Source organism: Aulostomus chinensis, chromosome 3, assembly GCF_037954235.1.
Source record: "Aulostomus chinensis isolate RoL2024-O1b breed Wild chromosome 3, RoL_Achi_v1.0, whole genome shotgun sequence".
NCBI lineage: Eukaryota > Metazoa > Chordata > Actinopteri > Syngnathiformes > Aulostomidae > Aulostomus > Aulostomus chinensis.
The window spans coordinates 26,229,927-26,256,960 of NC_141322.1; the positions used below are offsets into that span (position 1 = coordinate 26,229,927).

A 27,034-nucleotide genomic window follows, 5' to 3' on the forward strand; every position below is an offset into this window, starting at 1 on the left:
AGGATGTTTTGGACCTAATCCAGCTGCCTGTAAGTGTGTGGGACAGCTGTTGCAGCACAGAGTAAACATGACTTCAGGGCTTTTTGGATGACAGCTTGCTTACCAGCTCCATAGACCTAGACGATAAACAGAGGAAGTGTTGTTTTGCTGGTAGAAGATACATTTCTGAACTAACCAACTGTTATTTAAACCCCCCAAAAAAGTTTTAGATTGTTTTGTAAGCAACAAAACAAGGGCAACCAGCCGTAGCTCAGTGTCAGGAGTAGAGACAGGCACAACAATCTTTTATCAGCTCTTTTTTTTTTTTTTTTTTTGTGAGATGTTTAGAAGAATGCCTGCATGTCTGGCACACAAGCTGACAGGCGAGATAGTTGGTTAATGTTAACAAGAAAAACCTCAGACAACTTCAATTAAATTAGGAGTCTATACTTCGAAAATAAACTGACGTGGAATAACAGACTAGAGCTTCGGAGCAGTAATCCAAAAGAATCAAAAGGTTCTTGCATTTTTACCCTTTGGGTTTTACATGCGGTCTCATGGCTCCATCGTGAATCGCCAGTCAGACTGATTCATGGGCTGTGCCGGACCTCGTTGGCCCTCAGAGCCTTTACCTCCTGGACTGGTCAGTTTACAGAGCAGAGATCTGGTGAGATCATCACTGTGAGAGCGATCCGCTAGCTGCTAATGAGAGGGGGGAGGAAGGTTTTCCAAGGCTACACTCATGCCTCACTGGAGGTCCTGGCGTCATGTGTGGAACTGTGGTTGCACTCGCACTGATTCAGGCCTTACCTTGGACTGAGATTTTCCAGCAAGGCCCAGAGGGTACTGAATGGAGACTGAACTCTTTTTATATATATAAAAAAAGGATTTCTAAGGATAATTATCTCCTTCGTGTAAAAAGAAAGAATCATTCTGATTCCTGCTCCTGTTATGGATCAACTCATTACTGCCAGGAAAAGAAAATCAGAGAGGAATGTCGAAAATAAAGGTCAAATCTGGACTCTGGTATATCATAAAGTTTGTAATGTTAGAATTTAAAGGAATGATTTGGACTGACCATCAGCAGGAGCTCACCTGTAACAATCTGTTGAGAAATCACCAGACCAGCTCTTCACCCTGGACTCTCGAATCACTGTAGTGAAGTGAGCTAATTGGAGAAAGTGATTTAGAAGGAAGCTAATTAGCTGCCAGGCTTACATGGTTGACAGGACTTTGCTTAAGCTTCTTTTCTAACATATTAAAGGAGTGTAACGAGGTGATGATCTTCCACTCCAGTGGTCAAATTCGGAAATCAAATACATAAACTTGCTAGCAAGTATTTTCAGCTAACAGCAATAGACCTGCTAACTATGAGTGCAGTCTTAACAGTGCTGTTCACTGGAATATTAATCTACTCTGTGCTGTAGATGTTTTTATTTCCTCTGTGGTGAAGGTTATATTTTCAGTTGTGTGTGTATACATCTGTCAGGGGGATAAAACAACCGGGGGATTTTTCTGAAGTCTTTGTAGAGGCGTGGAGAATGAGCCAAGAGAGCAGAAATTACATTCTGGAGCTGCTCTGAATAACGGGACAGATACATCAATTATTCTTGCTTTTGTTAACATTATGAGATCATCATTTGTTGATCATTAATGATTCAATGTTCTAAGGATGTATAACTACTCATGGCCACAAATTTTTATTGATTGTTTTTGCCAGAAGGTAGGCAAATTTGTCTTCTTTTTCCCTCAATGTAACAACAATGCCCCCCCCCCCTGCAAAAAAACAAAAAACAGTCGAGCCTGTTGCTCCATGATGAGTAACCTAACCTCCAACTGCTCCATAGACTCCAGTGAAAGGAGTTTTCAAGAGAGAAATGTAGAAGCAACTTTTAAACTCATTGTATTTCTCACATTTTGGTCCCTACAAACGCATCAGTGTCTTTTTGTCAGGATGTAGAGATTCAGGCCGTCGCGTTTGCAGTCTTTGAGTAATCAGCTAGAGTACAGGAGTTGGTGAACCCTCTCAGCTGGATCCTCTCAACATTCGGCATCACTGTGACGACTTCTAACTCCAGCTGACGCCTCCCAGCTGATTCACATCAACCATGTCTGTCACGTTAACTCAGGCTATTGTTTAAACGCATTGTTTCATCATGTATTAGCCTACGTTGAATAATGAGCTGGAGTCCTGCACATGACGGGACCAGCCTGGGGATGAACACATGGCTGCTGCTTTCATTTATAACCCATTTGACTGAAGTATAGATCAAACGGAGCGCCATGTTGTTACTCGGAGATGAGGGTAATATTAGCCACGCAAAGCTAACAGGGTTCTCATTTGGACAACAAGACTGCAAGTAAGCGGATTTCAGTTAATAATTACTCGGTGCATTTGTGAAAGCCCAACTGATATAATTCATATTTGCGCTAACTCGTGCCAAATAGGACCACTGTAATCAGATTACTTGCGTTTCACACTACATATGACACCAGGACAGAGTGACAGACTTTGACGGGGCCCCATGCTATTCCCCATATGGCTGTTGGCTGTCGGCTAACAGGAACATTTGGGTGTCTGTCTCTCTCTGTGTGGGTTTTTCGTCATCCTGCTCTTTTTTTTTATTGTTTCGGGAGGGTGTGTTGCAGAGAAGCTGACTGGTAAAAGGTTACTTCTCACTGAATGGAGAAGGCGGTCTATGCCGCTGAAGGATGTGAATTAGAATTTCAGCTCCTTGAAACAGTAAAACAGCTTTGACAAAATCCACCTGTAACAAATGAGCGGTCGTGTTTTGACTGAGAAAGTGTCTCATCTGCAGTCGGCACCAAGAGGAAAAAGGACTTTACTTGTTACACCCAGGTAAAGATAATTTCACTATTTTATTAGCTAAGATGGCTTTGCTTTTGTAGGTTTAGACCCTTGACTCTTGAACATCTGTTATGTTTTGTTCTTTTAGGAGCCAACATGGTAACATTAAATTGGTTTGTAGACCGGAACATAAATTACTGAAGCCCATAAACATCATGAAGTTGGCTGATCCCTTTTTTTTATTTATTTTTAACTCTTGGTTATTGATAAGCTTGTAAGTATTCAGGATTAATATTTTGTTATCAGTTATCATTAATTTGACCTGCACTGCTTTTAGCCTGTATACTGTGTGATTTTTTTTTTCTCTCTCCATGAATTTGAAAATTTCCCCCGAAAGACACAAGAACGCAACGTTCCGGCGTTACGTATTTGGCAGCAGAAATCCTCACATCTGTGTGAACACATTGTATTCTTGGAGTACACTGCGATACTGCAACCACAGCAATCTGTGTAATAGAGTGCTCTCACCACTCACGCAGCCTCAGGCACGAACTTCCTGAAAACTTCTTTATGCATGAACTCATCCCATTACTGTGTACAGTTTTATTTGTTTGCAGTTTTTTTTTCATAGAGGGTGCAACAGATGAGCCAAAGCTGAAGTTCTTAATGTTATCGTGCTGAATGTTAATGCGGCGCGCTCCGACGATGTGTTTTCACACAACCACCAAATTCTATGTGTGGGCTTAAGTGATGCTCTTAGATCCATTTCCAAGTCTGAACAGTGATTGTACTGCCCCAACCCTGCTCCACCCCACCAACCGCCTTTCACTATATTTAAACCAAAACATTTTCACAGTAACCCCACACAGATAATAGCTCAGACCCACACGCACACACATTTGAGGCGTTGGAGTTCTGCCACAGAAAACAGGTTAATTGCCACCCCATGTATGAAGTATGCTCTTTGCTGGTGCACTCCCACCACCTCCCTCTTCAGATTTCACCTTTGAGAGCAGACAGCCTGGCTCGTGCTATGGACGCCCCACAGGGCCTTCTGACACGTTGTACGCTCTCATCCCTGAAAGGTTACTCATGGCTGCTTTGTTGCTGCTGCATGGATCCGTGCTAAAGCATCAATTTTTGCCATTCCTGATATACAAAAGCTTTTTTTTTGTCCCCCAAACATCTATCTCAGGTTTTTCTCCCCTCACCTCTGGGGCTCGTGAATCTGTTGCCATAAATCTCCAGTAAAAGGTTCAGCATTGAGCATCCGAATGCTCCCAACTAGCATATCGTGTCAGGGAAAAGCTTCTCTGTTTTACAGCTGCAACTACAACTCAACTACAGCCGTGTCATTAAGTCAGAGTCTGAACGTGAATATGGGCCATTTTTGTCTCCCCATATTTTTCTATGCAATTCCATGTTCCCTGCTTCTGCTAATTGCAGGCTGCAGACCCACAAATAGCATTTTCAGCTCAGTGGAGGAAGGAAAAGAATGGGAGAAGAACTGATTCAACTCGAGCAGTGACTCAGCTCTGAAGGGTCTTATTAATTTTACCTTTTCCACTGTGCCACATTTTTGTGTGCCAATACAAATTTGATCACCGCCTGTGCTTGCCAGTGGTAATGATCAGAAACGTAATTATACTAAATCTGAGCTGGACGTGTATTTAACTCTAACAAGGCAATATAACTCCTCTAACGCATGAAATTATTATTTTAGGGGGAATTGTTGATGTTTTGGTTGACTGCTTTTTAAATGTATGAAAAGATGAATGCATCCAGAGGTCTGAGACCCAGGCCGCGGACAGCTGACCCTGCCTTCTGCACGGGAGCAGCCAGTCTGGCAGCATCTGTTTCAGGATGACACGGGACTTGGTTGTGGGGTAGAGGACAGGGTCAGGGGAAGGTTTCGGAGGCTGTCACTTTGATTTCTCCTCATCCTGCTTCTTTGGAGCATACCAGACGAGTGAGTAACCCCTGAGCTGCCGGTCGCCATTCTTTATCCAGCATGATTTATTAACATATGCTGTAGAGTTTCCCTTGAAGCCTCAGTTAACTACATCAGCCTCGGTTTATAAACTGCAGGCTTTGTTGTCATTGAGTTTTTGGGGAATTATGGCAAGGTATATTGTATTACAGATAAGTAAATATGTGTTGCATTGCAGGCGTTTGAGCTCTACATGACATATTTACATACTGTTATCATCTGCGTGGGTTGCTTTTTCTCTACACTTGACATTAATTGGTTTTTAGAGGGCGTATGTCTGACATCTGTGTGTCAATTTGGAGGGGCCTTGTCAGTTTGAATGGAGAGAAGAAATAAACAGTCATTTTGTCTTATTAGATAGTGTCTCTCCATATGTCATGGGTTTATTTTTTGCTCTTCTGCTATCCAAAAAAAAAAAGAAAAGAAACACTCCATCGCGGTTCTACTGCATGATTCCACAGTGTGGGCTCGTCACGGTGACCTTGACCTGTGACTGTGAAAATCTTGTCATTGCACTTCTGAGTCCCAGTGGACATTAGAGCCAAGTAAGGAAATTCCTTCAAGGCATTCCTGAAATACCACATTAAGGAGAATGGGATGTTTCAGACAGACTAGCCTAAAAACACATTGCCTCTGACCTGGAAGTGTTTGGCCGCTACAAAGGAACAGCACTCAGGCTCAAGTTGATCCACAACAAATCAAAGACTGCCTCTTCAAGTCAGACCAAATTTTGATCCTTTTTTTGTCTTCTTCTGACAATAGGAGATGTGCAACTATGTAAGACTGCTAATTTATTTATTTATTTTTTTTTTTTTTACTGGGTGAAGACTCCTAAGAGAATATTAAAACAGCATCACAGTTGCATCTCATTCTTAAAAAGCTGCACATTGGGGTTTGTTTTTCTTTGATTTAAGAAGACCGAGCTCATGAATGACGTGATGAGCTTAAGAATGACTCTTTTGGTTAATCTTCTTCTGTTGCACATTATGGATTCATCAAAATCCAAAGAAAACTGCAGCTGTCTTTGAGTCACCTGCTTGTTTGAGCGTGCGGCCACCTGGGAGACCGCTCACTGTAGACAGATGGACTCACCACTGTTGCTGCCAGCCTTCAAACTCCAGGTTTCTCAGCTCCATCCTCCTGTAAATTCATATGGTTGCGGTTTACATTTTTTGGGCGCTTTTGTTTCCTCTCGTTTCAGCTGGGATGAGAGCAGCTCCATCAGCAGCGGGCTCAGCGACGGTGACGGCGATGGCTCGGAGAACCTCAGCTCGGAGGAGTTCAACGCCAGCTCCTCCCTTAACTCCCTCCCAAGCACACCACTGGGATCCAGACGCAACTCCTCAGTTATGGTGAGTTGACATCTTTTACCTCAAGAGTCTGTGATACTGCATGTGGTATAGTTTTTGCTTTTGTTGTTGTATCTTGTCCTATTCTTATTTTGTTTGTTCAAGCAGTGCTCGTGAGGTCTTTACCTCAAGCATTTCTCATGCTGCTCTCTGCTCTGTGATTCACCCTCTTTCATGTGTTCAATGTAAAACTATTGTTTTGACAAAGGCCACAAAATGACAACACAGACCTCAACACTGTCATTAAGGTTTAAATTAAAAAGTACTAGTTCTTCTGAGGTTTACTTTTTTTAAAAATTATTATAAAACATGCTCCATATTTCTGTGGATTTGTGATAATAAGTTTGAACTTTTCCACAGGTGAATATTTGTAACTTGATTTTAATTATACGTTGTTCCTGAATGCTCACTGAGCAGAAATCATCACTCCTCAATGAGCCATCTGTCACCCACACACAACATTAACATCCTGCCAAGAAGCAGCATGACCAGTTTGGTCCTCAGCGCTATCTCCTAAATGCGTCAAACAGCAGTTGCTCCATGACAGTTAGCTGTCGTCCTGTCTACTGCGCAGTGATGCATTCAGAAATAAAGTCAAGCTTGCCTCTGCTCATTTTCATCCTTTAACACTGAACATGTTAAATCTGTAATCTTTCTTTTTTTTCTGTTCTCCTTTCCTTTGTCCTTCTCTGTGGTTTTCTTTAATCCTCTTGGGGCATATCAGTCAAATCTCTGGCTCTGTCCCTCTGGAATGCAGCTGAGATGGAACAAAGATTACAAAGAACAGTCGGTTCTATAGATAACAGACCGTGTCTGACGGTTGCCCTCACTATGCCTCTTCCTTCCTCTCTGCAGCTCCGCACTGATGCAGAGAAGCGTTCTCTGGTGGAAAGTGGACTTTCTTGGTACAGCGAGGATGGGAAAGCCAGCCACAAGCTTGATAGTTGCAGCTATGACACAGGGAGTCTCAAGAGTGAGGCCCCGAGCAAGTGGAGGAAGAAACCTCCGAGCCTCAGTGACGATTCCGCGTCTAAAGGAGAACTGAAGAAGCCTCAGAGTTTGGGTCAGCCTGTGAGTTTTAAGAAGGGCCGCAATCCGCCGGTGGGGGTGACCTCCCCAATCACTCATACCTCTCAGAGTATGCTGAAATTTGCAGGTAAGGTCTTATGGCATATTTTACTTCTTTGTTTTTCAGCTTCTTCTACTTCGTAGGGATTTGGGAAGTCACTGTCATTGTTAACATGTTTTGATCAATAAATCCATGTCATATATTAACTCCTGGTAAAGCAGAGCTTGTTTCCAAAGCAAGAGATTTCATTTCTTCTTTGTGTCAAAAGGAAGTGGGCCCCCAACACAAGCCAGATTTAGAGTCCTGACACAGCATTGTATCAGGAAAATGCAGTGTGAAATCCATGTAATTAAGTAAACCCTCCGCTGAAACCTAAAGCAGTGTTTCTTCTACGATCTCAGAACATTTAATGCCTGTAGAGACTCTGTGTCTGCAACAGAATTTATTTTAGTGTCCTTAAATCCCCAACAAACATCCCATTAGTCATTAAATAGGTTGAAATTGATTTCCCAGGCGAAGGAGTGTGTGGCCTTTTTATGGCTACTTAGTTTTACCATAAGTGATTAAAATTTGATTTGGCAGTATGTAATTTGGCATCAGATCGGAGGGGTGAAAAAACTTTCCTTTAGCTGATGGACGCGCAGCATCCGTCACATTTAGCGAACGGCTCCATATTATAGCCGTGCTTTACCATGCAGAACTTCTCAAAAATATAAGCTAACTCATAAAGTTTTCATTTCAATGTTCTCTCTGTCACTACATTTACTTACGCGGTTTAATTTGATATGTTTTTAATATACAGTTTGTCACGAACTCTGCTAGTGAGTCACATTTGACGTCACAGGCACATAAAAGTTCTCTTAAGTAAATACAGATGTGTGTTGCTTATGTTTTATGGCTGGTTTGATATTTCTGTGTGTTTTCATGGGAAGTTGTTTAGTTAGAGAGAAATGGTGTATGACTGCTGATTATCCACCTCCATTTAAGTCTTTTCTCTTTTTTTTCTGTCCCGTGGAATTCATCTTTGTGATGTACCGTAAATACAAAATGTGATTATTTTTTTTTTGTGTTCCTTCCTGCTTTTGAATTAAAACTAGAGTAAATATTTTTGCAGATTTTCTTTTTCCGATTTTGTTGACTAAAGCTACAATAAAGAAGAGTGATTTTTATGAATGGCTAAAATGTGAATTGAACTAATGTGCATTTTTTTGTTTCGAAAGACTAAAACTAAATCAAAATCAGATGCCAAGAAAACACACATTCAGGCTCACCACACAAAAATCAAGGTAATTTTTCCAGCTGAACAAAATCCAAAATGAAATAGTTGCGGTGTTCTTTGAGATGAGATTGAAACGGTCAGATTTTTGCCAACTTAAACTTGACTAAATAAATACAGGATAGGGGTGACGTAACATGAGGAAACTAACAAGAACATTACAGATCAGCACTAAGTTTTAAAAAACAGCTGTCAGAAGTAGCACTATTTGGACCTAGGCAACAAGAACTGCCCCTCACTTTTATGTTCCATATCTTTTCCTTTTTGTGCAGCACCGAAAAGTGAGAAGCCACAGGATAAATCCAAGATTTCCATCAAAAATGCAGGACTCCAAAGGTCCCGTTCCGATGCTGGCAGGGATCATCATGGAGAGCACCGTAAGCCGCCTTCAGGTTTAGTTAAACCCACAGCTGGGGCATCCTTTGGCTACAAGAAACTCCCGGGAGCCACAGGAACAGCCACTGTAATGACAGCAGGTGGCGCCACCATCTCCAGTGGCTCTGCTACTGTAGGGAAAACTCCCAAGTCCTCTGGCATCCCTGTGAAACCTGTGGGAGGAGGAACACAATCGGCCCGCAAGAACAGTTTTGATGCCAGCAGTGAACAGAGCTTCCTGGGGCCTAATGCCCGAAACAGCATTCAGTACCGCAGCCTGCCTCGCCCGGCCAAATCCAGCACACTCAGTGTGATCGGTCGTCCTTCTTCTCGACCTGTCAGCGGTACCATTGATCCCGGTCTGTTGAGTTTAAAACCTGTGACCATCGTCTCAGCAGGGCCCAGAGTAAAAGAACCCGGGAGTTGCAGCAGTAAGGTGGCTAATCGAACCAGCTCGGGTCCGGTTAACCAGACAGATAGAGAGAAGGAGAAGGAGCGAGCCAAGGCCAAGGCTGGCTGTGCCGACATCGACTGCGGGTCTCTGAAAGGAGAGGAGACTCAGTCAGAGTCCACTAGAGAGTCTGCAGGGAAGCTGCATGGCCTGAGACGGACCAGCAGCAGCAAATACCCTGAACTGTCATCACCCACCACACCAAGGTATTAAAATAAAACCCACTGACCTTTCTTAGTGTCCAGTCCTGAAGGAAGGTTTTTGTTTTCATGTGCCCTGGGTTGAAAAGTTTGTAAATTCAAATTTGGAACTCACAGGCTTGAAAAATATCTAAGAATAAAACAGAACAACACTGTCCACAGTTCCTGCTACTCTGAATAACGCAGTGTGTTCCTCTGAAGTGACTTTCCAACAAAAATATATCATTTTTTTCTGCTCATTTTGCTTTTGAGCAGAAGCATAAAAGAGGTAAAAAATAATGATAGATATCTCAAAACCTCACAACACTCCACATTAACTACTGTACTATGTTGTATAATTAGAAAACTAAGAAAAACTTTTTATTTTGGAATTGGGAGGAGTCTGGTTTTTTGAAAATGAACACAAAAATGGACTGGAATCAATGATCCATGTCACAGTTATCAACATCTTGTTCTTTTTTTAATGTTTGATTCTCAGGATGCTGAAGTCTCTGGCTCGTCCACCCAGCTTGGCTCACCTGGACAAGGTCAACTCCAACAGTCTTGACTCCTGCGTGACCATTCAGGACCTCCCGCCCAAAGTCCCCCCATATTCTAAACTTCAGGACTTGGCTGGTTCCCACACGGCTGCCCGTCTCACCCCCAGCCCGGCGCCTGTGCTCCACATTGACTCTCCCAGCTCCTACACCAACGAGAGCTTGAGCGGATCACCGCTGCTCTACCCCAAGCTGTCTAGCATGCACCGCAGCCTGGAGTCCCTGCCCCTGCAGATGGCCGTGCCAAGGTTTGTTGCCACGGAGAAGCAGGAAAAGGAGAGGGGTACGGGAACATGGGGAGCCGGGAGCAGGACATCCCTCAACCTCTCAGAAGGGTCGGTGTAATATCCTTTCTGTTTATGGAAAGTGTTTTTGTTAGTTTCTCATGAAAAGAGCATCAGGTTTTTCATAACAAAACAGCTAAAAAGCCATCTTTTCTTATCGTAGAGAAATGCATTTTCTTCGTGAGTCTTATTTCACTATTTGTCAAAAACAAACAGCAGAAGGAAGACATTTGAACTGAAACAAATTTGATTTATTCTACAATTTCACTTGGTGGATTCTTTATCCAAGGCGACGTACAACACAAGATTTTTGACAGTGATTTATGGTTTAGACAGGAATGGTACAGCCAAAAACAAACCTAGCGAAGTCATGGAATTGGAAAATAGAACTTCTCCAACTTCCAAAACTTTTTTGATGTATAAATTAAGCTAAAATATTTTATGAAAAGTCAAGGTAATGTGCTTGAATATTAGAAATCGGCTGAAGCAACTCGGTCAATTAAACCCACTGGTCAGGAACTCCGATGACGGTACTTCAGATTCATCCCATAAAGACAATATTAAGGCAGAGATGGCGCCTTGTGGGTGGAAGATAAAGCCATTAGATATCTTACCCAGAGTATAATAAACTTTAGATGAATAAATCAATGGTTGTACTTATATAACCCACATTATTTCATACATTTATAACTTTTTGTATGCCTTTATTCTCCTTTGTCACAGCCTGCAAACAGACAGGAATACCTTGCCGAAGAAAGGCTTAGAGTATGTGAAAACATTTGTCACCGCATCTATTTAAAATCTTAAACTGTGAAACCGCTTCATTGTCTGAAGTTGGCATGACTTTTGTTTTCTCAGACGCTACGGCTCAAGTTTGTCAGAGAGTGAAGGAGACAAACCTGGAAGGCGCCACTCCCACACTATAGTCAGCATGACAGAGAACGATAGCCCCCCTCAGCTGCCCTCGCCCACCCGCCCGCTCCACCTCTCCTCGGGCAAGACTCTCCTCACCAACGTGGGTGAGTGCTTGTTTTCTTTGGCTGCCAAGTTCTAAAAACATTCTCTGCCTGAGACTCGAGAGCCTCGATAATCCAACCGTTGCATCCTGATTATTGCTGAATCGCGAGTGAAAAGTCCAGCTTGGTTCTTCGCACTTAAAAATGTTGACACAAGTTGTCAATAATAGATTCAGGAATGTCTGGGTGATGAAGAGATAGAAGATTAATGCGGTATCAGATTTGACCATGTAAACAAAACTAGACCACATCTACAAGTCTCTCAAGTCAGGCTATATTTATCCCTTTGACTGTTGTGGAACCGTAGTGTTGCCTTTCACTGAGTCATCAGAGGCTATATAGTGCTAGCTTGGCAGGTTTGTGTGTACTGTCGTGGAAATGGCTGCCTCCTTCTCTTAAGCTAAAAAGAAGAGCTTTTTGGGGGGGGGGGGGGGTGTAACTTAGTTCCCAAAATTAACTGACGGAATAAAACTGTGACATCTCTGAGAAACTGATACATGATCATCCAATACAAGCAAATACACTGATACGTATTAAGATGCGTAAACATTTACTCACGCGGACCATCCTGAAACTTCCTGGGTGAAAATATGGATGCAGTAAGAGAAGAGGACACAGCGTCAGAGATGGAGTCTCATTCCTTCTAGTGAAAGCTGCTTTGTGGAGCATGAAGCCAAACAAGTTCAACTTCGCAGAATGAAAATAAATATTAGTGCGCATGCTCTATAGGCCGGGTTTAAACCCTTCCTTAATTTGATCGGGATTAGATGATTGAATCTTGGGGCTCCTCTAAATTAAAAGAGTCATTTCACAGGAGTTGTGAAGAAGTGAACTCTTATTTACCGTTTTATAGTTTTGTTTTTCAAAATGTAAGACAATTGGAAAAATATTTTTTTTACTGTCGTGTGTCACGTGACAGATAAAGTAGCTGTAATGACACAGTTTGGCCACTATGTAAAATTGGCTTCAATGCCTGGCACACTTCCTGTATCTTGGTGTCTTGTTACATTCATGGGGGAAAAACTCAAAACGAGTAAACAACATGACATAGAGTCTAGTTAGACATACAAAGCATATGTTGTTGTTCTCTTCCTATGAGACTCATCTCAGACAAGGTTACATTGTTTGGAACCCAGACACAGACGCAACAGTTTTTTCATACATTTTTTTCCCCTCTCTTGACCTTTCACATGATTACCTCTTGTAAATCCAAATCTTGTGAAACGTAACACAGCAATATATCACGTAGGGCTGTCACTTTTACAAAAAATAAAGTTTGAACTTGATACATTGATGGCTAGCTACGTCCGTCTGACTTTCGTAAGCGGGAGTAACGTTAGTCTTTGAGATGTATGACGGGACATATTCTTGGCTGGAGGACCACGTGAGAAGCAGAATACAGGTAACGGATACTGATGTAAATAACGGCAGGGTGATGTCTGTGTAATGGTGACTCGGAGAGTCTGGATGTGGATGTTGTTGCTGTGGTCGTAGGTGCGGAATAGCATCTGGTGTTGCGCTGCTGAATCTTGCAACCGCACTGAAGACGGTCTGCCGAGGGGTCAGCGGAGGCCGAAACACGTAGCCCTGCTCTGCTTGTGTGTGCTAACGGGCTAAGTTAACATTTGCTAATGAGCAGACTTTCTATTGAGGAGCAACTTTGAGACCACTGCCTTTGACAAAGTTGACATTTGTGGTGTAGAACCCGAAATACTGCCACACTCCGCAGCTTAGATACTGTGGTACCACAATTGTCGGCTCAGAATGGTTGGTTCAACAACATCAGAAATGATTTCAAAGGGCATGCAATGGACAAAACTGCGAACATGCATCCATCCATCCATTTTCACGCATCCATCCAGCCAGTCACGGGCGAGAGGCGGGGTTCACCCTGGACGGGTCGCCAGTCTGTTGCAGGGCCATCAGGAGCAATCGGGTTCAGTATCTTGCTCAAGGATACTTGGACATGGTCACCGGGGGGAGTGAGGATTGAAACACTGACCCTTCGGTTGCTAGACGGCCACTCTACCTCTGAGCCACGCCGCCGCCCTCTCCCCCCACAACATTTGAATTTCAATAAAAAGTGACAGCCCTAATATGATGAAATATAATGTGACATTTGCAGATCATAAACAAATTATTCACAATCGGATTTCTAACATGTGAATTATGTGATAAATTTAAAACCTAACTCATTTTAGATTCAAAGTACAACTGTGCCTCCTTTGCACTGATCCCACAGTTTCATCCGTACCACTCGCTGTCTCACTAAATGTCTGCCTTTTTTGATAGTTGCCCCAATTTCTACTGGCTCCCCGAGGATATCGCGCTCCAACAGCATCGGCCCTCCTGGTGACTCAGCCTGTGATCTCTATGGATCTTCCCCACTGGGCAGCAGTATATCCCTGGCTGAGCGGCCTAAAAGCATGATGCGGTCGGGGTCTTTCCGTGAACCAGGGGACGATGGTGAGCCTCCCTGGCTGACCTCCCTGCTGGGGAGACACACAACAGGGTCTCAAATGAAACAAAGCTGTGTGCTGTTGCTGCACCCAGTCTGTCGAGCACAATGTCAGAAAGACAAGTGTTTTCAGTCCGGTACCTCCAGTTTAGATGAGAAGTGAGTTGTATCAGGACTTTAAAGCAGTTTCTGTCATCCAAATGTAAATAAAAGCCATCAAACCTACTTCCCCTCTCAGATATTCAGCAGCTCTTTTTAATCTTTCGTCTGAAACACAGTAAACTGCAGGTTCAGTCCAATAAGAAGGGAGCAGTCTTTGATTCTGTTCATAAGAGGCAACAGCAAAGTTGGTCAGACATATCAGTTATGTGCACTATTATTCGTGTCACTTTTTTTTTTTTTTAAATGACAGAGTTTAACATTCATTTGTTTTTTTTTGCTTGTGTCTTCTGGCTTAGTATGAAATTGTAACAGGTATGAGATTTTCCTTCATGAAGTTCTTTTAATATTTATCAAATCTTTTTTGCAGTGCATGGATCCGTTCTCTCTTTGGCATCCAATGCTTCATCCAACCATTCCTCGGTGAGTAGATATTCATTTAAAGTCCAGTACTTCTTGGTAATGCCGTTATTTGTCTCAAATGTAGAGCGTCATTTTCTTAAAGTGATACCTCACTCAAAAAGTGTTTAGCGTTAGCTGTATGCTAAATGTACCTGGCTGGCTCTTTCCGCATTCTGGGGTCTCAAAGAAGGGATGCAGGGGATCAGAAGTGTCTTTGTGAACTCTAGACATATATTTAAGTACGTGAAAGGCAAAGTACGCTTTTTGGCAAAAGTATTGCTATAAGATAGATTCTTATATATGTCTACCTATGTTTAATGATCAAGCCCTTTGGAGTTGATTGAAAAGCCTTTTTAATGACTTGACATTTCCTGTTACTGTGATTAAACCTGTATTCGACACCTATTCCGTCTTTATGTCTCGCCATTGTCCTCAGTCTGACATCAGGAATATTCCATTTTCAAATGTCACCCATCCATGATGGGCTTACAAGGCACTTCTTGTAAAACTTCTACGATGTCCGTGTGACTGTGCATAAGTCCTTTTTATGGCTGCTCCTTAACTTAATGCTCTACCTCGTTCTTCTTTTATCATTTATTTGCTTCCGCCATGCCTTCTTTTAGAATGAGGAGAGGATACAAGGAGAGGTAAGGCCCATGTGCCATAACTCTTCACTAACAGTGTGCCTTTTCTCTGCATCATCTGGCGCCATCATTTCCTGTCTAAACTGGTCAGACAGCCTTATCAGCGCTCAGTCCCGGCTGTTCCTGCAGATATTTATGGAAGCTCATAACTTGGTTCATTTTCTTTTACAGTTTCTCTCATATTCTCTGTCCTGCAGTACCGCCTCCTCCCATGTAATAAAGACATTTTCACAACTCGTAAAAATTCTCATTGCATGAGGAAAGTGGTGAAAATCCATCGTCATTCATGTATTAATCCTGTTAACCGATCAAAATACCACATTTGAACACATTCCATTGTTATAACTGAAACCCTCATCAATAACTTTGGGCTTCTTGCCTGAGGTCCGACTAAAAATTCCCACTGCTTGACATATCATTTCACATTTTATCCGCAGCAAATCCGCAAGCTAAGGCGAGAGCTGGAATCATCGCAGGAGAAGGTTGCCAACCTGACCATGCAGCTTTCTGCTAACGTATGTATGGTTTCAGTCACTCCTCATCAGCTAATTACTCTTGGATGTGTGACAGATCTTACATCCAAGTGTGACCAAACCAAAATGCAAATTCCTTTAAGTGATGGAGTTTTTAATTCAACTCCTGAGTGACAGAAATCCCATGTAAGAGGTGCTCAGAATAGAAGCCTGGCTCTTTTGTGAGGGTGACTATAATGGATCACGACTTCACTGTTGCATTATTCAGGTTTTATTTACAGTGTTGAGGATTTTATCACCCTTTTTCCTCCTACCAGCTTTGCAGTCCTGAGTCTATCACTCCCTTTCAACGTGTCAGTAGCTTTCCCTAACAAATGGCCTGCTTTGTAGTCTCACCTGTTCTAAGCCTTTACATTAACACCATTATTCTTCAGTTCCTGGTCTAACACAAGTCAACATGGTCTACAGTACCACTCTGCACATTTTTCCTGTTGCCTTTGCAGAATGATTGACTAACTTTTGTTTTGAGCTTATTGTATGAAGCCTAACTGTGTGTACAAGATGTTTAATCCCCCACCTAACAACCACTGTCCCTCTCTTTTTATGCTCTTGGCTGTATTGACTGCTGGACTTACTGCTGCCCCCTGCCTGCCTCCCACTGACCCGCTCCTCTGGATGCTGGGTGTAGCAGTTAGGCCAGGTTTGTTGGACTGTTGCTTGCAGAAAGCTTCGCAGCTTATGTATGATATAGAGTGAAGATCAAGCTGATCAGTTGCTGTAACACGTCTCTGTTCCACCCACGACTCTTTGAAGCATGTTGAGAAGGGCTGCAGTTAATTATGAGTGGAATTAATGTCCCTATTCTGACTGTACTTGCTGTGAATTATTCCGTTGGTAGGGTGTGAGAACAATCAGGCTCAACAAGTCTTATTGATGTTATTAGCAATGCCACAAGTCAGTCAGAAGGATTAGTATCAAGTCTAGCACAGACTTTTTAATGGATCTGCATCCACTTAAATAAAATGACCACAAACTCAGTCTGTTGTTCTCTTCACTTCTTCTTATGGACATGTCAATCTAATTATATCAGTAACTCAGTCGCATTAATGAAACAGCTTTTGTGTTTTAATTAGATAGCTTATGAAGCTAAAGTCTGATTTCTTGTTCACACATATAATACTGCCATCACCAAATATTCCACTGCAGTGCAAATATAGATATCAGACTTGGCTTGTAATCAGAAGATATTCGAGGTGTCGGATTAGGACGTGGTTTCCATCTCCAGCTCTATCTGGTAGTCACTACAGGAGTTATTCTCTAATAGCATCAACATTAATCAGATTTATAGGCTAATGTATCATATATCCTGACCAAATACACATTCAGTGGGATGCAGAAATGCAATGTCATCGTTTAAACTGTGCTCAAACCGGTGTTGTAAATAGCAGACCACACCTTCAGACAGCATTAGTGGAGTTGAGATCAGCCAGGGTCTCTAATGTGTCATAAAAAAATGCCAAATGCACCAAATTTAAAAGGAGGGTTTATCATTTCTCACCACATTTCTTGATTGTATCTGAGCCAGGTGTGTACTTTCAACAGCATCCGATGGTAGACGATTTATTTTAAGGAAATAAACTCAGCATTAACACTCAATCGTCAGCTCTAATAGTCTGAGACATCCCAGCCCTAGAGGTTAGTCATGTGACGTGCAGTTGACGTCGTTTGTCCCCCTCCTGCACCGCTGCCTCCCCTCACGAGCTTTGTAACCCTGACATCATCCACAGCTGTCCATTATGCTGCCCCCTCCCTGTTTCTCTTCACTGTTAGAGGAAGCCATTTTCTTGTGAGACTGTAGACTGGCTGGATGCAGCTTGTGATTCATATCTATTCACCCACTTTCTCTGTCTCCATCCAAAGGCTAATCTGGTAGCAGCATTTGAACAGAGTCTAGCACTGATGACAGCCCGCCTGCAGACGCTGTCTGTCTCCTCCGAACAGAAGGTATCTTGGTGACAACGTGATATTTCAACCTGTAATCCTCACTGACACACATTCCACTTTCCTTGGTTCAGTTCTGGTTCAGTTACTCACCTGTAAGCTGCCATGTTTTCCCTCTTCAGGATTCGGAACTCACGGAGCTGAAAGAAACCATTGAGGTTCTGAAGGCCAAAAACACAGAGGCCCAGGAAATCATCCAGGGGGCTCTGAGTAATCCAGACATCACACCTAAAGGTGAAAGAATAAGAAGAATCGTCTCCTAGAAAGTATTTCTGGGTTACACAGCATATAAAATCTTCCTTATTGCTATTTACTGGAGTTTTTTTTTTTTCTTCTTTTATTTAGAACTTCTGATCAATCGGCAGAACTCCTCTGAAAGCATCGCGAGCCTCGCCAGCACCACCAGTCACTCCAGTATGGGTAGCCTCAAGGAACAGGATGCCAAGAAGAAGAAGAAGAAAAGCTGGGTGAGGAGACACAAACCACAACGGTATCAGAGACTTCTCTGATTCATTAGTTGATTATTAGTTCTTGTCGGGATTAGCGTTGCCCTCAATTCAGATGTAACCAAACACTGTCCTAGTTTTCGCTCCTGCATGCGTGTCTGGTTCTCCTATCTCCCTTCCCAAATCTGTTATTAAGTATGACTCTGGTTTCTCCCTCATGCTGACCTGCTTTTTATTTTAGGTGTTTGAGGTGAGTGTTGTCGCTACAGTTAATAAGCCTCTTCCTTCTAGAGCCTGCATGCGCTTCATGAGTCATACGTGAAACACTTGGAAACCGTCCCGTGTGCAAGGGCGCATGTTGTGTATCCTATTAAATTGTTCACTTATGAAATGGTATTTGGATTCTTCTGCATGTTGTTAAATGCTTCTGTGGCACATCAGGTGACCAGTGGATAAACACAGATGAGCATTATTGGTTTTATGGAGGAGCCTCTGTTTTCATTCATCATAAATGTCTGAGATACTTTATTACAAAATTAGAAAAAACAAATTAAATATATACATCCTGTCATATGTTTATCATATGCTGTGGTTGCAGAATCGACATGTCAGAGAAAACTAATATAATTTAAGACGTCTGAGTGTGGTTTCATGTGAGCAGCTCAACATACCCGCGTTTTAGAATTGCTTGTTCATCACATTGGTCTTATTTTCCCTCTCAACAGTTGCGCAGCTCCTTCAACAAAGCTTTTAGCAAGAAGGGCGCCAAGCCAGCAGGCTCATATGCTGATATTGAGGAAATTGCCACTCCAGAATCCTCTGCACCATCTTCCCCCAAAGTCCACCATGATGATGTTAGCCCTCCATCCTCTGGGACATCATCCGGGTAAATCCTCTCCCAATCAATGTCGGTTTAAACATGCATTACAGTGTGTTTTCTCACCACGATCAAGCTGCCACTCTGCTGATCTTTGCTACTCCTGCCACTCCTCTCCAATATTGTCTTGTGTCAACTGTCTTCAGTGTCTGTGAGGGGGCGGAGGGCACGGATGAGAAGGTTGTGTCCAACTTGCGGTCGGAACTGTGGGAGAAGGAGCGTAAGCTAACAGACATTCGCTTGGAAGCTCTAAGCTCTGCCCACCAGCTGGAGCAGCTGCAGGAGACCATGACCAACATGCAGGTATGTGTGTTCTCTTTTTTGTTGTATGTAATTCTGGAGTAGTTCTTCCTGTTTCTGAGCAAGTGAACCCAATAAAGGTGATGAGTGGGAGGACAATGCCAGTTTTGGTTCGTAAATATTTGTTTTTGTTTTTTTAATGCCTAAACATATTTCAAAATCTTTCTTTTGATAAACTCCTGATTGACTGATTCATGCTGTCTTCTACTGGAATATTAAGCAGCACACAGCATGAGGTTTGACACCCTGATTCCTCTAGTATCTGGTGTGTACGAGGGATTCTTATTGTGATCGGTGAATGATCCTCTTCTCGTGGTCCTTCTCACATGTTCTTATGTTCTCATCTCTTGCAAGAGACTTCAGTCTCAGCGAGATTTGTAAATAAAGCTAAACTTCCATGCTTTGCATCTGTAGAGGACTGTGGAAAACCTGAAGGCTGAGAACGACCAGTTGAAGACAACAGGTCTGTCCCCATGTCCATCTCCCGGACCTTCCAGCTCCATCTCCCAGTCCTCAGGTCTCACTGCTCTGGGAAATTCCTCACCGCGACAGTCAGTTGCCATGCACATGCCCAAAAGCTACAGCAGAGGGCTGAGTGAGGGGACCAGCTCAGGTACGAATAAATTAAATCTCAGTCAAGCAGAAGCAGCACTTAGCTTTAGAAGTAGTAATTATGGGCAAGTGGAATTTGACTTGTAAAAGTCAGTTTACAGGTCTTAGGGAGGGAGTGCTACTACATACAGTATGTTAAAAAAAAAAGAACAAGTTGTAAAATCGCTCTCTGGCTACACAGCAAAATGTTGTCAGATGAAGTTTGTAATCTGCCGCCCTGCGGAGGCCACACCTCAGTGCCATTTACTGCAGCAGCTTGAGGCTAGATTAGCAACTACAAACACATCCAGAGCTCTTAGAAGCTGATATGTATTGTGGGTACTTTAGGATGAAATTAGTGCCGTAATGCATCATTTAGGCGTTCTTCAAATTCTATAAATGTGTGACTAAACATCAGTAAAGAAGAGCGGAAAACAAAATGTCTCACACACATTGCTCTCATTCATGCATTTTATACTCTTGTCTTAAGTTTATTTGCAATGCTCATATTCTTGTGATTATTAATGGGCTGCATGCATGATGCCTGACACAGTACAATGTAGCTCCAAGTAAGATCAACATAACCGTATGTAATTTTCACGTGAATGTAATGATAAATACTGTACATCTACAACGTTAGTGGCAGTTACACAACACTTTTTCTTAACATGTTTAGATTTTAAAAACAAACCTGCTTTTATTCTGAAGTCTTAACAAATCTTAGAGCAATATTTCACCCAAAAATTGTATCTTTCCTTTTAAGCACCCACAAATAGCTGTCTTGAACGACCGAAGAAGTTTTTTGCCTCGTGCATTACTTTTTCACTGTCTGTGATTTCTCATCACTGGAGTCACAAAGAAGTAATGATGTAGGGCGAAAAACTTCTTCGTGAGTTGAAGACAAGCAGTTGTGAGTACTTAAAAGGCAAATTATACTTTTTGGGTGAAGTATCGCTCAACTATATATTCTCCCTCATGAATACTGTTTGCCCATCACAGCTTGTGTACTTCTCAGTGCACCTGAAGTTCAAGTGCAGTGACTATGAACTTAAATTCTTGTATCAGCGTGAACCTCACATATTGTTTAGTGTTTGCTGTCGCCATCCAGCCCCAGAAGGCTAAAACATGGCATCGAGCTGGTGTCAGACCCGCTATATGACCCTTCTCATCTCTTTCTATCCTCTTGGGATTTTCCTTTTTCTTTGCAGCAGATGTCCTTTCTGCAGATTCTGGCAGCCTGTCCTCACAGAGGGATGATCACCGTGTCAGGGTGGTGGTTTGTGTTGCAGATCTGCATGTCTTCAAAGATGTAAGTATGTTGTTTATCAGGTGTCCAACTTCACACCAATAAACATGGCCGTAAATCTCTGTATCACCTAATGGTTGCACTTAACAGGAGGTGAAACAGCAGGATTTCTTCATCGGCACTGTCAGGGTGAACGGCAGGATGGACTGGGCCATGCTGGACTCAGCTGTCAGCCAGGCGTTCAAGGTGAGACGCCGTCCTCTGACCGTCCTTGTGACCTGTCCATGAACTGAACTTGAAATTGCCATCAAGCGTGACGTTAGTATTTCAGCTGACAAAATAAATTTAGCATGTTGTTACTTTAAAGAGTGGAAAACTTAGATTATATAATAGCATATGGGGACTGGAGCTGAGCTGTCTGAAGTTTCTGCAGCAGTTTGGCAGGTAATTAACAAGGTTGTCCTGATCTGACATCTTGGAAACACTGGAACCAATTGCTGGTATGTTAGGAGCCCTTTTAAGCCAAAGAACTCATGACTCCACTGTGCAGGTTGTGTTTGCACATTTGACTGGTATTGGAGGCCACCTCTTGCTATTACAAAGGTCAAACATAACAAGTGCCTGTTGTTTCATACTTCATTTTATTCTCTACTATATTTTCAGCTTAAAAAAAAACGCATCCTAACTCAGTAAATTTGCCTTTTTCCTTCCAGGTCTACATAGCCAAGGTGGACACAACCTCTAGTCTTGGCCTGTCCACTGACTCCATCTACAGTTACAGTATGGGCCACATCAAGAGGGTGCTGGGAGGAGAGGCTCCGGAGACACAGCCGTCCCGCTGCATGTCTCGAGGCCCCACTGGCATCACAGTGGCTCTGAAGGGTGCGTGGAGAAATGATTCCGGAGCTGTGACATTGAGCAGACGTTCTCAAGCTTTTATGGACCCACAAGTTGACTGCTAACAAGGCGCGAACCCCATTTGAAGTCAATCTTGACATCTGTAGATAATTCAGTTTGCACTGTGACGGCATCTAGAAGCATTTAAACACAAGGAATCCTAATCCTAATAGACATGAATAAATATATTCCACATTACATGTTTTTGAGGGTAAATTTATGTATTTTTGTATTGATTTTATTTTATATGTACTTGTTGGCAATTGTTTTACTTATATCATTTTTTGCTGACTCACTAATCAACTGCTTCCCCCTCTGCAATTCACTCAATGCAAAACACGAGAAAAGCAATGAGATCAGCAAAAAAAAAAAAAAAAGATTTTAAGAATAGTAAGAATTTACCTGAAAATGCCAAAGTGTGTAAAAAAAATTAGGCCATCAAGAAGCTATAATGAATTTCATTTGATTTGACTTTGATAAAATAATGATGAATTCAGCATTGATATTCATAAACAACATTAGATGGCAGCGATGTCGTGCTCACAGTGAGTAAAGAGATACTTTTATAATCTAAATGAATCAGCATTTGCTTTAATCTGACAAGTGTTTTGATTAACCACTAAATTGTCTTGAGGGCTTTGTTTTTGCCATTGGAATCTGTCCAGTCATCAGTTCTGCCAGCACAAGTATATTTAATGAAAGCTGCGTCTCTTAGTTGTAGAAGCCGAATTATTCAGGAGCTTAATGCCTGACTTCGTGTCACAGCTGATGCATGTTGGTCTTTCTGTCTTTTCATTTATCTTATGGACGGCTATGTGTTTTACAACTTAAAAAAAACAAAACATCAAATGGATGTTCGATTGTGGCGGCACGGTGGTGCAGTGGTCAGCACTGTCGCCTCACAGCAAGAAAGTTCTGGGTTCCAGCTCCGGCTCGTGCACAGGATCTTTCTGTGTGAATCTGCATGTTCTCCCTGTTCCTGTGTGGGTTCTCTCTGGTACTCCAGCTTCCTCCCACAGTCCAAAGACATCAAGAGGGGACGAGGCTGATTGATACTCTAAATTGACCGTAGGTGTGACTGTGAGTGTGAATGGTTGTCTGTCTCTATGTGTTGGCCCTGCGATGGACTGGTGACCTGTCCAGGGTGAACCCCGCCTCTCGCTTGAAGGCTGCTGGGATAGGTCCCACCCCCCGCGACCCTCAACAGGATAAGCAGTAGAAAATGGATCGATGGATGTTTGGTTACATTTGAAATGTTCCCATGGCAGCTGATGACGCTCAAACGCCACTAATTTAAGTTTTTCTCGTCAAATGTTGGGGCGCTGATGTATTTGGGTTTTGCACCTCCAGTTTTCAGGTTTTGATAGGCAGTCCTTCAGCACCTTTGCACGCTGGAGTGTGTGGAGCTGGTGCAAGGAGAGCTGCAGGGCTGGTGGGTAACATAATCTCAGTGTAGCCCGTTGTCAGCCAAGTCCAGCTGGTCAAGCAGCTTCAGACATGCAGGTCCCACAGACATTAATGTGGAACATTACACTCGTGCGGGCTGGAGGGCGTGCGCAAGCTGTCTGTGCTCGGTTATTTTTAGAGCAAAATGCACGAGTCTCCAAGTTACTTGCGAGGTGTGATGACCCCCCTCTTACTCAAGCCTCCTCTATTTATCCATCAAGTCACTTATCAATGTCAAAACCACACTTGATTATCAGCTCTTATGATGATTAGCAGGAATGTGTTCCTGTCTCGTTTGTCCCTCACTATGTTCAGGTTTGAAAGAGAAGTGTGTGGACAGCCTGGTATTTGAGACCCTCATACCCAAACCCATGATGCAACACTACATCAGTCTTCTACTGAAACATCGCCGTCTCATCCTGTCTGGACCGAGCGGGACGGGAAAGACTTACCTGGCTTCCCGGCTGGCTGAGTACCTAGTGGACCGCAGCGCCCGCGAAGTCACCGCCGGCATTGTGGTCACTTTCAACATGCATCGGCAGTCATGCAAGGTGACGTGATGAAACTGATGTTCCTGAAGAATACAGACAACAGAGATGATCCAGTCCGCCATGTTGTCAACTTCGTCTTTGCTTCACTGCCCTCAGGATCTGCAGCTTTATCTCTCCAACTTGGCCAATCAAATCGATCGGGAGACCAGCACATCAGAAATACCGCTGATAGTGATTCTGGATGATGTTCATGACCCCGCCTCCATCAGTGAACTCGTCAACGGAGCTCTTACCTGCAAATATCACAAATGGTAATGTCCTCGTAGACGTAAAATTGCTGCAGAAATATGGAAGATAACATTTGAGCTTCCTCCTTTTAGCCCGTATATCATTGGAACGAGCAACCAGCCAGTGAAGATGACGGCAAACCACAGCCTGCACCTCAGCTTCAGGTTAGTCCAGGACGCGAGTGTGGGAGTAGAAGGTCAATATGATCAGCGTGACTGTGAGCAGATCACTCGTGAGTGTGTCGGTGTTTATATGTCATCAGCTGCTTCATCATTCACGTCTTCTGCTACTTTTCTTAGGATGGTGACCTTCTCCAACAATGTGGAGCCAGCCAACGGCTTCCTGGTGCGCTACCTGCACAGGAAGTTGATGGAGTCTGAGGATGAGAGGAGCCTGACCAACGAGGATCTGATCCGGGTGTTGGACTGGGTGCCCAAACTGTGGTACCACCTGCACACCTTCCTGGAGAAGCACAGTACATCAGACTTTCTCATTGGTAAGAGGTTCTCAGACTTCAGCTGCTTGTATTTTTTGGGGATGAAAATGCTGGCAAACTCATTCATTAAATGTTCTTAAGCACAAATATTTTCTTGCAAAGACTGGGATTTTTAAACCCTGAGTTTAGTCTGACAGGCAGGATGCAGAGCTTCATAGCTCTTTGTAACTCTCTTTGTGTATCTCTTCATGGTTCATGGCTTAATCACCCTGGTTTGCAAAGGCTTGTCACTAACAGCCATCAGGCTTTGCTTTCTGTCTCTAAGAATAAACTGAGGGTTAAAAAAGTCCTGAAGTGAGTAAGAACAAATTAGTACATAAGAATGTTACATGAATGAGGCCCTCTGTTCCTATAAGCACTCTCTGTGCGTCCCGCTGTCTCCTCAGGCCCGTGCTTCTTCCTGTCCTGTCCAGTCACGGTGGATGAGTTTCAATCGTGGTTCATTGACCTTTGGAACCATTCTATCATTCCATATTTACAAGAGGGCGCCAAGGACGGCATCAAGGTAAGAGACCTGCTAGATCCTAGAAAATGGCTGATTAAACCCATCTGCAGCTAACTTTTGCAACAAGGTTCTTCCCGGGGAAGTGCTGGGGCTTCTCTTTCACAGGAAATGCTGCGCTCTAATTTTACTCCTCTGGTATTCTGTGACTCCTCAGGTCCACGGCCAGAAGGCAGTATGGGAGGACCCGGTGGAGTGGGTGAGGGGCACCCTGCCGTGGCCGTCTGCTCAGCAGGACCAGGCAAAGCTGTTCCACCTTCCTCCCCCCAGCATTGGCTCCAGCAGCCCTGGTCAGCCCAGCGAGCCCAGGCCTCACAAGGAGACTACCCCCAGCTCCATGGAATCCGATCCACTAGTAAGAGAGGGGGCATGTAATGAGCTTTTTCTCTCCTCTTACCCACATAATCAGTGTTAATCCTCTAAACTGTTATGATTTCTGTCTTTGTTGTAGATGGCGATGCTTTTGAAACTTCAAGAGGCTGCCAATTACATAGAATCACCAGACAAAGAAGACCCCAGCCTGCCTAAGCTTTGAACAGAGAGCTCACACTTAGCACTTCAGTCTTGTTTTGATTTTATCATGATTCCGTCTCCGCTGTAAAGACATTCAGGAGCAAATGAACCGTCAGAAATGATTGTCGGAGGCTTTTAAACTGTCATTCCTGCAGTAGAAGGTAAAACGTGTCCAAAATCATTTTATCTCAGTATTTTCTGTTCGTGAGTATAGAATGAAAAACAATGTTCTCTGACTTTATTACGTAGTGAACCGGGTGACATTCTCCTCATCTCAGATCCCGGTCCAGCCGCTTCAGTACTCTTAGCTCGGTGCTAGTAGATCATGATGAAACTCATTCTCAGTACTCACTCTTCAGGTGATTCCTTCCAGCGCTCCGTCCCGTGTTGTGCTCATCAAGCGCATCATGGGATGTGGTGTCAAATGGAGCTGCTCTCAATTATGGTGACTAATTTTGGAAAAGAGTATGACAGCATGGCGGATGCTATTCGTTCCTCAGTACATATCTACTCTATTAGTCTTTCAAGCCAAATGTTACACATATGCAATCCTGAACTTTATGACCTGAGCAGGTGAAACAAGTCCAATCAATGCCTTAACAACATCAGCGTCACCTCAGTACTGGTGCTCTCGATAGATTCACCCCAGCTTAGATTCATTTCCCACCATCTTACCGTCAATTATTCATCCTTTTATTTTTTTTTTTAATTTCCCATTTTGATGAAATATTGCAGGAATAACCTTCAGTTTAAACCGTCATCGTATATTCAAAGAAATGACACCCATAGATAATCTTCCTTCTTCATGTTGCGTTTGATTGGGGAGATAGAAACTTGCTGTTATACTCTTTTTTTTTTTTTTTTTTTTGCATAAAACTAAATATATTTATTAGAGATGCAAGTTTTTAACCCATAAAACCAAGTTTTGTTCCAAGCACTTTATGTTGAAAAAAGAAAAAAGTAATATCAGAGCTGTATATAGAATAGATTGTTACTCCACAGGGATGCTAGTACAACAAACACCCTATGATGAAAGTAAATTGAGTAAATACTTCTTTTAACTCATTGATATTTTTTTTTTTCTTAACCTTGATTTTGGGGGAAATTGTACACTCGGAGAAAAAAAAAGGAACACTGACTTTAATTCCATTTATTTTGTCAGCAGGCTGCAAACGAATCGCGTTAGGATAGTTCAACTCTATGGCGATTTGGTGAGAAAAGATATTTTAGACGTGCATATATAATACTTCAGTTAAGATGAACACCTTCAGTTTTTGAATGTAGTTCGGCATTTCCCCTCGCAGAATCATTGTTTCACCGTACGTACGTGAGGCCACTTTTCATGAAATGAATCCACAAACATCAAATGTACTGAACCCTGAGTCTTTAAATCAATCGAGTCAAATACAAAGAATGTATGGAAAACAGCTGTGGAGCAACCGTTTAACAGCACCTGTCTTTAGGACGCCT

The 27,034-nt window shown here is 42.8% G+C and overlaps 1 protein-coding gene across 3 annotated transcripts in view; it reads left to right on the forward strand.

Moving 5' to 3' along the window:
• Positions 1–26,432, forward strand: part of nav1b (neuron navigator 1b) — a 76,840-nt gene extending 50,408 nt beyond the window's left edge. For all 3 annotated transcript variants that reach the window (XM_086199976.1, XM_086199979.1, XM_086199978.1), the window contains exons 7-32: positions 5,980–6,130; positions 6,983–7,283; positions 8,745–9,504; positions 9,977–10,369; positions 11,042–11,083; positions 11,177–11,337; positions 13,627–13,800; positions 14,322–14,374; positions 14,977–15,000; positions 15,435–15,512; positions 17,391–17,474; positions 17,594–17,705; positions 17,817–17,938; positions 18,643–18,803; positions 18,941–19,097; positions 19,509–19,707; positions 20,894–20,994; positions 21,082–21,177; positions 21,645–21,813; positions 23,590–23,825; positions 23,922–24,076; positions 24,146–24,217; positions 24,353–24,549; positions 24,936–25,054; positions 25,209–25,406; positions 25,503–26,432. In XM_086199976.1, coding sequence (XP_086056102.1) covers positions 5,980–6,130; positions 6,983–7,283; positions 8,745–9,504; positions 9,977–10,369; positions 11,042–11,083; positions 11,177–11,337; positions 13,627–13,800; positions 14,322–14,374; positions 14,977–15,000; positions 15,435–15,512; positions 17,391–17,474; positions 17,594–17,705; positions 17,817–17,938; positions 18,643–18,803; positions 18,941–19,097; positions 19,509–19,707; positions 20,894–20,994; positions 21,082–21,177; positions 21,645–21,813; positions 23,590–23,825; positions 23,922–24,076; positions 24,146–24,217; positions 24,353–24,549; positions 24,936–25,054; positions 25,209–25,406; positions 25,503–25,586 — 4,399 coding nt within the window. In that variant the 3' untranslated portion in view covers positions 25,587–26,432. The remainder of the gene's footprint in view (positions 1–5,979; positions 6,131–6,982; positions 7,284–8,744; positions 9,505–9,976; positions 10,370–11,041; positions 11,084–11,176; positions 11,338–13,626; positions 13,801–14,321; positions 14,375–14,976; positions 15,001–15,434; positions 15,513–17,390; positions 17,475–17,593; positions 17,706–17,816; positions 17,939–18,642; positions 18,804–18,940; positions 19,098–19,508; positions 19,708–20,893; positions 20,995–21,081; positions 21,178–21,644; positions 21,814–23,589; positions 23,826–23,921; positions 24,077–24,145; positions 24,218–24,352; positions 24,550–24,935; positions 25,055–25,208; positions 25,407–25,502) is intronic.
• The last annotated feature ends 602 nt before the right edge of the window (positions 26,433–27,034 follow it).